The following is a 12,929-nucleotide window of genomic DNA, read 5'->3' on the forward strand; positions in this document are numbered from 1 at the left end:
AATTTTTGATTAAAAACATGAACTTTTTTAAAATTTGGAATACTAATTTTTTTTTAAGAATAAAGTAGAAAACTGGTTATTTTTTTCTATATTTAAAAAATAATCTAATGTTTCGGGATTATTTAAAAAAAAAAAGAAGGGTTTTCCACATTTAAAAAAAAAAAATCAGTTTTTCCATATTTGTATAAAACTGCAGTTTAAATCCACTGTTTTCCAGTTCTTTTCAAAATGAAGTGCCTTAAAAGAATCATGAAAATCTAGGTTTTTGAGGACACTTTTAAAAAAAATATCAAGTTTAATTTTTTTTTTTAAATCCATTTTTTATAGATATTTTAATTAAAACTCTAGTTTTTCAGTTTTTTTTTTAAATAAAATTTTCCAGATTTAAAATAAATATTCCATTGTTCCAGATTTTTTATTAAAAAATATCAGTTTGACATTTAATTTTTTTTTATCTATGTGGAGGACACATAGGATGAAAATGCCAAGTGGACGGCAAGTGCATTCCACTTGCCGTGGCATGTCTACGCGGGGGTGAATTAAAATCTATTTAGTTAAGATCAGGAGTGTTTTTAAGTTTGACAATAGTTTAGGTACTGAAAATTCGTGTCAAGTTTAGGAGTGTTTTAGTGGTAAATGAGTTGGTTGGATCGGATATGGGCGGGCCGAAAATAAGTTAAACAAAAATAGATAAAATATCTGATCCACACATATTAGCATGGATAAAAAAAAAATGGGTTAATCAACTGATAATATGGATATCTATATTATCCATGATTTCAGGAATAGTAAAGTGACAACACAAGCTAAAAGACAAAATAGCTTAGGCTCCCAAAGCAAGAACTTATCAAAAATAACAAACAGGCAAATGAGCATTGATAATATGAATATTCATATTATCCATCTGGATGATTTTAAAAAGTCAATTATCCAACCCATATTTAACGGGTCAGATTGGATGATTACTTGTTTTTGTAACCATTTTGTTGGCCCTATATAGTTGTTTGTCTAATTAACCTTAATAAACAAGGAGAAACGAATTACAATAGGCGGGAAGTGTTATTATTCATGCATAAGAAACGTTTGTCTCTATAGATAAACTGGTTTCACGAGGCCCGTGCTAAGTCCGGGCCCAACTCTAGATATAAAAAGTAATATTTTAGTTAAAAAAATATAATTTATGTTGGTAATAATTAAACTTCAAATAAGAATATTTTCAATATATAATAGCAAAATTTTCATTTCACTCCTTTAGTATCTTAACTTTCATTTTGATTAAATTATTACTTCAAATTAGATGCAGAGCTATAATTTGAAATATATGAGTTTCAAATCCTAATTTTAAGTTCTTTAGTTCTAAATTAATAATTTATACATATTTAATGAACTTTTAAGATAAATACAGAATTTGAACCAAAGTGCTACCGAATCCGATCAAATCGGTTGCTGACACTCTAATTCCGCCTTACTATAACCTGATCTTGACTAATAATATTGTCTTCATTTTCAAAAATATGGCATCATTTAATAATTTTTAAAACTATCTGAAAATCATTTTTGTACTAATCTTGGTAAACACATATGAGCTCGTTAAAGTATAAATATAAAATAAAAGAAATGCCTACATATGAGTCAAAGAATTTTCAGAAATTCTCAAATTTCATAATACAAATATAAAGTAAAAGAAATGCTTACATGTAAAAATCTATAATAAGCAACAAATGAAAAAGAAAAAAACAAAGAGTAACAAGAAACAAGAATATATGGTGAAGAAATGACTATTTTTTAGGTTAATAGATAAGATTAATAGAAGAAAATAACATGGAAAATAAAGTGCAGCGGATGGGGCTGTTTCTCCCTTAACTAAGGATCTCGGGTTCGAGCCTGAGTATGAAAACAATCCTTGGTAGGGAGCACTTCCCCGATTGGGCCTTATGTGACGCGAATCTAAATTAGGCGAGCTCTAATGCGGGTACCGAATACCGGACAGAAAATAGGTAAATAAGACAGAATGTTCGACAGCTTTTAAAAAGTAGACCATAAGAACAAAAATAAATTTGACTTTAAAAAATAAGATCAAGACCTAGAAGTAATTAATTGAAAAGTTTGATATTTTTTGGGAAGGCTTTGTGAGTACTACAAAAGCCCTTTTATTGTCCTTTATATATATAGTAGTAATATGGAGATCGTTTTGATGTATTATATGCGCTACTATCAACGAATTTCTTTCCAACTGTATGAATATTGGTAAAAAAAATAGATTGCTTCTAGGCATTGTCGATGTATCAACCTTAACAATAATAGTTCCGCAGATAAATAGGACCAAATTGATGATATAAGGTATACTTCCAGAGGTCCTTCGTATATACCATTTAAGAAACAAAAGTGACCCTTTTTAAAAAAAAAAAAAATATCTCAGTAATTTCGTAATATTAGTTGATGTACCAACGACCACTTTCCCCTTTAATGCTTTAGTTTGCCCCCTCTTTCCACTTTCTTCATATGCACTCACACACATATACACATACATGCTCTCACTGAACACGGTTGGATTAATGGTTTGTACTCTGTGTGCAATTTTTCCCAAAGAGAAGCGCATGGGCTCAGAAAAACAATGGTCTCCGACATCATCATCACCATCACTACTATCCGTCAATATCATCATCGATCTAACCTCTCAAATTCACTGCAAATATCATTACATTACATTCCTCCATTCTAATTTGTGTAACTAATGGCGAAGTTTGGACTTAAATGAGTCATCGTGAAGTACCCTATTATTCTTATTGTATTATTCTATGACAACGCGCGTTATCTTCATTTCCATTTAGGTGAATTATCTGTTTAACTGGCCATAGAATTAAATATTATATTTACAATTTATAGTCTTAAACATCATAAGTATAACATTTATGTGGTTATAAAAGCATATCATCAAGGTAAATTTGAAAGTCTAATAATAAATTATTTTTAAATACAGTAAAACAAATTAAAATGTGAGTGACATAAAATGAACCGAATGAGTGTTTAGTCTAAACTATTACTCCCTCTGTCTCAATTTATATGACACTTTTTTCTTTTAATCCTCCAAAAAGAATGATACTCTTTTGTATTTGATCACAATTTAACTTTAAGCTACTCCTTTCACCTTTAATGAGATGATTAAATATCTATAACTTTTTTTACTTCACAAGTTTTATACGTGTTTTCTTTATTCTTAAACTTTAAGTGCCCAGTCAAATTTCTCTCGTTGTATAGTGAACCGTTTGTCTAAATAAATACCTTGGCGCCCTGCTAGTTACCTCCGCACATCAACTACAGGTGCTATATGGCTGGAAATGGAGAATCTGAAACAAAAAAAATTATCAATCCAAGAGTGGAAATTGACACATCTCCGCCATTCGAGTCGGTAAAGGAGGCTGTGGACCATTTTGGGGGGAGTGGCCCTTGGATTCCCCATCACTTGCTCCGTTTACCACCTCCCGACGTAAGACCAAATCCTCCCTTCCTTTTTTCTACAAGTTTAATTTACAGCTGAACTGTAATATTGTTATGATTGACCTCTAAAAAGTAATGAAAGTCAAACTCAAAGATAGTCACCTGCAAGGTGAGTTGATTTGTCAAATGTAACTCAACTAATAGTATTATTTCAGAAAGTCACTTTCTGAACTTGTTGAAGGAAATTGGAATCCAGAACAAAGTAACTTTATAAAATAATAACTATTATTTGAGTGACATTTGAGAAATCTAACCTCCGACAAGGTTTAAGATAGCCCTGTGGTAGTGGTACCATATAATCTTGGTTACAGTGACACTCACCTTAATCTATAGCAGTATATTTGGTAGATTTTTGTTTTTCAGTTCTTTCGTTTGTTTTATTGGTGTGAAAACAATGTCGCACCTTGGGAGATGATGATAGAAGGAATGCACATATAATTAGGAATATTCTTAATGGTGTGAGTTTTTTTTTGGAGAAAACATTTGGCTCAAAGTGAACAGCTTAGCTCAACGTCGCTTTCCTCTAATTAATTCTTGATTTTACGTGGGTTAGGTCTAATGAATGTTTTCTAATGTGCAATGCGCATAAGGGGTCGAAGTGTTGCTAACGCTTACACGCAGAGTCGCAAGAGTATTTTTCTGATATTTTCCTTTGTTGATATTATTGGGGATGTCGTACATGCCTACGAAATTCCTACTCCCTCTATTCCAATTTATATGAATGCATTTGACTGAGCACAGAGTTTAATAGAAAAATGAAAACTTTTGAAACTTATGATCTAAAACAAGTTACAGATATTTGTATAGTCATAAATCTATCTCAATAGGGATAAAATAGGTATTAGAAAGATATCATTCATGTTGGGACTGATTAAAAAGAAAAAAATGTAACATAAATTGGGATGAAGCAAGTACTAGTATACTTCTTAGTTACTAGTTACTACAAGAATTTGTGTACGGCACATCCTACTTTTTTCCTTCTCTATTCATTAACATGAAAATTAAAACTAATTTAATTAATCTTGGTCGCAAATTTGCATAAATGGTGGTGCATAATGCTCTGTATTAGCTGTTGCACGCTTTAGCATGTAAGATGGCAGTCTAGTACTCGGGCCAGATTATTGCCATGTTCATTTTCTGTCATCTTGTAGATGATAAATATTGGTGCTTTATAATTTTACATACATTTTATATAGAACTTAGAAGTGTTTCTTTTTAATGAAAATGTAAAATTGGATACTAGTAGCATATTGGTGTTTATCAACACATTCAATAATGAGATTTTACTGTTGACAGGATGATACTGAAGTTGTAGACTTGGGCAAAATGGAGGAGGAAGCAGTAAAATATGAGAAAGACTTGATTGTCAAGGAACAGGAGGCCCTCAATGTCTTGAGAGAAGTGGAAGAAGCTAAAAGATTTGTAGAAGGATTGAAATTAAATTTGATGCAAGAAGTATCTGAGTTTGTGTCCAGTCCCGGTTTAAATCCTGAGAGCCAAATTCCAAATCTTAATGAGCTGTCAGCAGAAAACTTAGGTCTGTGTCCTCTTCAGTCCCCCGGACATGTACTAATGGAATTGAACCGAGCAAAACTAGACCTTAACAAGATGTCGACAGACCTTACTGTAATTAGATCTTCTGTTGAGACTCTGAATACGAAAATGAAGAAAGAAAAGGTAATGCTTGACAGAAGTAGTCAGATGAAAATTGAGGAAAACAACACTATGAACAAAGAGCTCCAACAGTTGAGTTTTGAAGCGCAGCAATTCAAGAAAATGGCAGAAGCTTCAAGATACGAGGTGATGAAAGCGATGTCAGAGATTGAACGAACAAAGGCAAGTATTAGAATGGCTGAAATGAGATTACATGCAGCCAAAAAGATGGAAGAAGCAGCCAAAGCTGTGGAAGCAATTGCATTTGCAGAAAGAAAGGCTTTACTAAATGGAAAGAATTCTTCGTCAGCTGTTGTTCAGCACACACCTGAGGGGATCACAATTTCATATGAAGAATATTATGCTCTTGCCCGGAAAGCACAGCAGGCTGAAGAACTATGCAAAACAAAATTTGTAGATACAAACACTATGCGCAGAACCAATGAAGCGAAGATGGAGGAAACTACCAAAGAAATTAGACACAACAGGAGTACACTAGAAGAGGCTTTGGACAATGAAGATGGTACTCAAAGAAGTCATCTTATTGAACAAGATGGTTTCTACAGGGAGAGATCGGAGCACACTCAATTGCATTACTCTGGGCATAACTCGGCCAAATCTAAGTTCAGAAATCCTCAGTCATCTCTCAGTAGTCATGGGAACCCCCGGCTGGTTGATGGCGATCAACCAGACGATGTCAATGACAAACCAGTGCCCGTCTTTCGATCATCTATATCAATCGGAGACATACTGAGCAGGAAGCTGATTTTGCGAGATGATCAAATTGTCGTGAATAAGCATATGGAAAGCCACACTGAAAGAAAACATGTGTCTTTTAGCCAAATGCTTCGGGAACAGAGTGGAATCATATTGAATCCGACGAAAACTATGAAAGATGGGAATGTGCACAAGCAATATATTACACAGAAGAAGAAGTTTGGTTTCATTCAAGTACCACTTCCCAAACAAAATAAGAAAAAGACGCAGCCTTTAAACATGAGATAATGTTTTCATCCGAGGAATAATGTGTTCTGTCCTTCCTCAGACATCAGTCTGATGCTTGTTTTTACTAGGCTTGCACATGTTTTTTTTTTCAGTGTGTATTATGCTGTCATATCTATTGTGTTTGTGATTTGTGATTACTGAGTGTTTCCGTTTTCTTTTCATGATTGGTGTCGAGCTCCTCTGAAGCTATCGATCAGTGCATTTTTTTGGTAAAAATAGTGAGACTGAAAATGCAGCTTCACTCGAACCCCTCGTAGTAGAGCATGTACTCTCTTATTGCTGCTTCAATTAACAAGTCCTCACTGCATCTGAAAATAACTAAGTTTATTATCCAACTTTACTATATACTCCTTAGAGAAGTAATTTTGATCAAAATATACATCGTTGTTATATGGACATATACCAGATGTAAATTTCATTTGAAAAAGTTTGATTGAAATGTTATCTCTGTAAAGATTGATATGATCCAGACATGCAAGTTTTATAGATGCATGATGTCAACCATCTCTTTTTTGTTTGCACCAATTCATCTAAAAACTGTCTTCTTCTTTTCTTCTCACTATTCAGAGTGCGGAAAACGTCACTATTCACAGTGTCACCCCACCCAAAACAAAACAAAACAAAACAAAAAGGTAATGTTTGAATCTAAGACTCTGGGATCAACAGCATTTTGGAGAATGTCCAGCAACTTCAACACAGCCGTAGATGAATTCCTGCCGCACTATTACATGACAAACTTTAGTGTTAGTGTCCTAGTAAACTTTGTCTAAACATCTAGTCCGTCTACTTCGCCCAAATCTTATCTAGAAGTTTGCCCAAATTTGGATTTTTTTTTTTTTTTTTTTTTTCAAATTTGGATTTATAACAATGGCCCAAATTCCAATTTATGTTACGTGTTTGGAATCTGAGATTTGAGTATATACAAGTCTATTTCATGTTGGTGTTTTATTTTCCTACTAGTTGCTACAAGCCCAGTAGTAGACAATTCAAATCTTCGGTTCACTTATGGCCTAATGTTAAAATGATCAGATCCGATTGCTTTCGCTGGGGAGTCATAGGAATATCATAATAGAAATGCTAGGTGGACCCAACCAAGACATTAGTAATGAGAATAATGCCGTTTCTTACAACTTTTTGTAATGTCAAAGATATGGAAGATTGTAATTTTCCATGGAAAAGGGCAAGTTAGTTGTCCTTGGGGACTATGCTATCAAGTGCATGTTTTATGTTCATCATCACATTTTTTTACGGCACATTTTGCTGCCCATGGTCTTGAGTGTTAAATTTGACTCATAAATCTGCAATTCGTCAACTCATTGAGTGAATGATGCATCTATTTGGTTAAAAATAAGTGTAATTCAAATCGACCAATTTGAAATGCTTGGTCGATTGGGTGCATTACTAACTCGAATCAATCCGAGAAATTTATTAAAATAAGCAGATAAATACGTTATTTTGAGATAAGATATGATTTAATTGTATTCCATTAAAATCATTTTAACAACTTAATTGTGTAATTAGAAGTCGGTTGGTGTATGGGCATGCAAAATCTAGATCAGTATGATGTAAATACCTCGAACATAGGAAGATCAAGATATGAGGATCGACGAGAGCCAACACTGAGCATTGACTCTCTCATAAAGAATTTTACCTAACTTTCTGACATAATTTCCTTAGCGACTTGGACAATTGTGTTAATCATCTATTGTGCGTCCTTAATTACTCTGCTGTTAAAAAAAAAGAATTACTCTGCTGCCTGGTTATTATACGTCATTGCTCCATCTGTCCCAATTTATGTAATACGAGTCAAACAAGAAAATTTTTGACGCAATTTATTTGTATGCCTTTTGAATTGTTAAATTGTGACTTATACTTCATCTGTTTCAATTTATATGAATCTTTTCGGAGTACGAGAGCCAAACTTTATAAATTTTAACCTTAAATTTTGACATAAAATTTTTAAGTTTGTAAAAATAAAATTTATGTATTTAGAAACTAAATTAAAAGTACTACTTCCTCCGATTCAATTTACGTGAACTCATTTCCTTATTAGTCCATGTAAAAAAAGAATGACCCTTTGTGTATTTGAAAATAATTTACCTTCATGCAATGATTTATAGTCACACAAAATATATGTAACTCATTTAACACCACAAGTTTAAAAATCTTCTCTTATAATTATGTGCTCAGTCAAATGGGTTCACATAAATTGAAACGGAGGAAGTATAAGTCATGATAATTTATAATTAAAAGAATTTCAAAAAAATGTAAGGAAAGCATGGCCAAAGAACCACCTCGTAGACTCTCCAAATAATAAATAATTCACATAAATTGAAACAGAGTGAGTAGTACTTATAATATAGTTTCTAAATATGTAAATTATTTTTCAAAAAACTTAAAGATTATATGTCCAACAACAACAACAACAACAAGCCCAGTATAATCCCACCACGTGGGGTCTGGGGAGGATAGAGTGTACGCAGACCTAACCCTCACCTTGAAAGGTAGGGCAGCTGTTTCCGAAAGACCCTCGGCTCAAGAGAGGAAAACAAGACAAAAGGTCAGATAGGGCCAAGCTTATCGAAAACAATATAAAAACAAGGGATAATAAAAGCGAGAAAGTCATGGTAGAACAGTCCGGAAAGAAAGGAGCATTAACTATTATAGATAAATAAAATAATCAAAGTACAACGGCCGAACAAATATAAACAGCAATCAAATAACAATAAACGAATGAGCAAAACTACAACTACTATGGTGAAAGGATAAACCACCTAGCCTTCTATCCTAATCTGAGTCCTCTACAATCTCATATCTAAGGTCATGTCCTCGAGTGAATTATATGTCCGAATTCACAATTAAAATAAATAAGATTAACTCTAAAATCGAAATTGTATCACATAAATTTAGAAAGAGGGAGTATTATTTAATGTATAAATTTTGTTCGCCTCTAACCCAACCCCAAAATCAGGCAGCTGCACTTTTGACATGTCATTTCCTTATAGGTCCCTACAATGTCCACTTTTGAGTTATCGCGGGAATTTTTTTCCCCTTCTCTGAAAGGCGCTTCACTTTCATTAATTGAGACTTTTCAACTCCCCGCCTGCGCAAATTAGCAGAATATCCTCTCTCCCGCTAATATGTTCCCCCAAAATGGCGTCGTGTCCTGCCACCCCTTAATTACTACCTAAGCATTAAGCAAACATCCCAGAAATTATCCTATACCTAGGCGCATGTTTAAATTAATTGTCCAGTACTAAATTAATCCTAGTTAATAATAATAAAATGGTTTGCCAAGCTAGAACAAGGAAAAGGGTATTTGGTATCCAAATACATCGTGGTCCTGATGGCAGTGCTTTTCAAAAATGGTATCTTCTTGATTAATGTATATCTATTATTTTCTTGATTGTTGTATGTTTCTATTAATGTGGATGTTATTTGCAGTGAAACTTGTGGCATTTCAGTGGCAATAGCGTTGGCTGACATGCATGAATGTGAACCAAGAAAGGATGTACAGAAATTTAAATGCTTACCCAAAAACATAAGTGTTGTTAAAAAGCAAAGGCTCAGTGACCAACCCAGATCAGCTTTTCGAATTTTCATGTAAGTTGGCTGTTATCTCTGTGTTTAGTTATTCTCAATCGCATTTATTTGAGTATATGAGTTTAGGGGTGTGTTCGGTACGAAGGAAAATGTTTTCCGTGTTTTTTACAAAAATAAGTGAGTTTCCTATGTTGGGTACGTAAGTAAAAACATATTATCCTAAAAACATTTGTATATAATTTAGATAAATATTATGGGAGGTGAGGGTGCGAGGTGGGGGTGTGGGCTGTGGGGTGGTGGGGATAGGGGCTACAAGGGTGGGGTGAAGATGAGGTGTGTTTGAGGTTGTGGCGAACACAATAATGTAGAATGTCACTTGTAAAACTTGTTTTTCTTGAGAAAATGTTTTTTTAAAAATTTTGACAAACCAAACATAGGAAAACTGGAAAACACTTTCATCCTCCACACTGAACACACTCTAGATATGCTTATTTAACATATTCAATGTGTGTGCCAAATCTTAACGTTAAAGAACAACCATATTACGGATATCTATTGTTTGCTGAATACTCCCTCCGTCCCAAATTATATGTCGTAATTTCTAAAATATTTGTCTCAAATTATTTAACGTTTTAGAAGTTCAAATGAAATTAATTTTTTTTTTCCATCCTTAGTAGTTACTTACTACAAACACCTCAATTATGAGGCAATGATACGATTGTTCAATACCAATGAAGAGTAAAGTAGTTAAAGACCCTCCTAATTAGTACTAGATTTTTTTTAAGGGGCGTGTAAAAGAGTATTACGACAGATAAATTTGAGACGAAGGGAGTGTGTCAGTAAATATAAAAAAGTCACTTTCTTAAGTAGTCATTTCCTCATGGGTTTGGTGTTGCAGGGAGGATTTTGTGAAGAAAAACATCGATGGAAATGAGTTTGAAGTGGATAAGAAAGGTTTTGAGACGTGGATAAACATGACACTTGAGGTACTAGTTGTTTTCGTTTGAGCTTTTGGCTATATTTTGTTAATCACATATCGCTAGTAATCATGATTCATCATCATTTGTTCTTTGAAGTGTTTATTTCTGTAATTGAACTCTCTCTCTCTCTCTCTTTTTTTTTTTTTTTTAAATTTCAGGAGAGATTTTTGTACTTCATGAAAGCCGAAACAATTAATCTTGCACATTTGAAACTTTTGCGCAAAGAGGAGAATGATATGCCATGGAGGGTAATCAGCATGTTACATTTCTTTGTTCTGCTACTACTGCTTATTCCTTAGATGATCATTGATTGCCACTCTACATATTCTACTCCTAAATGGTCTCTGCTGGCTGGGAATGCATTTTTAAATACGAATATGCCCTTGTCTTATTGTGTGGCATCCATTTTTGAATTTTCCTACAGTACAGAGCTAAATATCAGCCTTAATTGAATTTCCTCTGTGTGTGTTTTTTCTTTGTTAAATGAAGTGTTTGTTTTGTTAGGAAGATGATGTTTTTTTTGTTTTGTTTCAAGGTTAGAAAACATAACAGTTAAAATTTTGCTTATCAGTAACAAGATTCTCCAGCAGAGGACATAGAGTCATTATTTATTGATTTAGATAAAATATTGATCATGTCAATGATAAATATAGTTCGGATTCCAAACTTGTGTTTTAGACTCCTCACTATCTGCCATGGCATTAGTCTCCCTTAAGAATAAACATTTGCCTCAGATCATTTCTGCCTCTAACTTTCCACCCAGAAACTAGATTACCGAGTTTTATATCTCCCATCAGGAGGCTGAATGGTACTTCGACTCTGGAAGTTTTATATCTAGAGCTCATAATGTTCTTTTCTGTATTTATTTGCTATCCTACATTACTTACGCTTGCAATTTTCTTCATGTGCTTAATAAATTACAAGTTCCTTAAGGATAATGCTTTGATCTTTCTGATTCCATGTTAAGATGCTTAACTTAAAATTACGGGTTCCTGTATACAGTAGTAAATGACATTTTACATCTTCTGATCTCCTGAATCTATCAGGAAATTTATGTGGCTTTAATTTTTGAAATTTTTATATTCTGACACGCTTGATGAATAATAAGTTGGTTCATTTGCAATAAAGCATTTGGTCCCTCCTTTTTAGATGCTTAATTTTCAAGTAAAGTTTTAGAATACTGTAAATGACATTTGCATCTATAGGTGGATGACGAGGCGGATTCAGCTGATGTTGGCAAGTATGATGAGGTTCGTTCCTTTGCTTCTCAATTTCCTCTAGATTTACCTGAGCGCTTTTCCAATCACACTTTGCACAAATCACTGAATTGCTGTCTTCTTGTTAATAGAATTATGAAGACTATAATTGTTATGATTCTGAATCTTCTGGGGATTTGTTTGATTCTGGCCCATGGCAGACAAGAGCTTTGACACCTGTGAGAGGGTAGTGATTCTATTTGTCGCTTATTTTTGTGTACTTGTATTTGGATTTAGACTATATAATAGGCTGCTAATAGTACGACATAACTCTCCCTCTCTTTTTCTTTCTTGAAACAGGAAGGTTTGTTAGGATGGAGGGCTGGTATAAAATCTTGGGGATTGAACATCATTTTGAGGGGTTTCCATGCTGGCATCTGTTTTTTGTTCGTACCTTATTGAAGGCAAGTCAGATTGGTTGGCTACTATGAGTAGTATTGGTTACTATAGGAATTAGGATATTGAACATCCAGATACATGTTCTTAGACAATCACCAGTAGATGATCTTCGGTGAAACATATCTTGAGATCAGCCAGGAGCCTTGTATAGTAATAATGTTTTCTTCTGTTAAGGTTCTTGTTTGATTTGTAGGTTTCCTCCTTGTGGAATACGGCCTCAGTGTACAGTCTATTATGAAATGGAAAAGGGTCAAATTTGCCCCTTTACTTATGGGAATAGGTGTTTTAACCTATTGGGCTTTTTCATTTTTGGCCTGCCAACCCAAACAAATTACGGACGCTAGCCAAAATGTACAAAACATATACACTGGTTATATATACACACACACACACAACATGTATATTATATGTATATTTATCCTTAATATACAAAACCTATATATTTGTCGGCTATTAGTTTTTTGAGTGGTCCAAAAATATAATTATCCCTAGTATCTTTAAAATTTACCCTCCGTTTAGTCTTTAATTTTTGCCCCTGCTTCTCATTTAATGATATTTTGTGGGCCAAATTATCCTCATTCGCTGGCCTACAATA

The 12,929-nt window shown here is 33.7% G+C and overlaps 2 protein-coding genes across 2 annotated transcripts; both read left to right on the top strand.

The window, feature by feature from the left end:
• The first annotated feature begins 3,227 nt into the window (after window positions 1-3,227).
• LOC132611418 (WEB family protein At2g40480-like) lies at window positions 3,228-6,403 on the top strand. Its single transcript, XM_060325848.1, has 2 exons — window positions 3,228-3,487; window positions 4,795-6,403. Exons 1-2 carry the CDS (start codon window positions 3,329-3,331, stop codon window positions 6,154-6,156), a joined length of 1,521 nt encoding a protein of 506 aa, XP_060181831.1. The 5' UTR covers window positions 3,228-3,328; the 3' UTR covers window positions 6,157-6,403.
• A 2,815-nt stretch (window positions 6,404-9,218) lies between these two features.
• On the top strand, window positions 9,219-12,628 carry LOC132610167 (high mobility group B protein 7). The gene is made up of 7 exons (XM_060324455.1): window positions 9,219-9,524; window positions 9,601-9,759; window positions 10,598-10,685; window positions 10,838-10,927; window positions 11,885-11,929; window positions 12,028-12,122; window positions 12,236-12,628. Exons 1-7 carry the CDS (start codon window positions 9,442-9,444, stop codon window positions 12,246-12,248), a joined length of 573 nt encoding a protein of 190 aa, XP_060180438.1. The 5' UTR covers window positions 9,219-9,441; the 3' UTR covers window positions 12,249-12,628.
• Window positions 12,629-12,929: the final 301 nt, after the last annotated feature.

The sequence above is a fragment of the Lycium barbarum genome, chromosome 9 (assembly GCF_019175385.1).
Source record: "Lycium barbarum isolate Lr01 chromosome 9, ASM1917538v2, whole genome shotgun sequence".
Taxonomy (NCBI): domain Eukaryota; kingdom Viridiplantae; phylum Streptophyta; class Magnoliopsida; order Solanales; family Solanaceae; genus Lycium; species Lycium barbarum.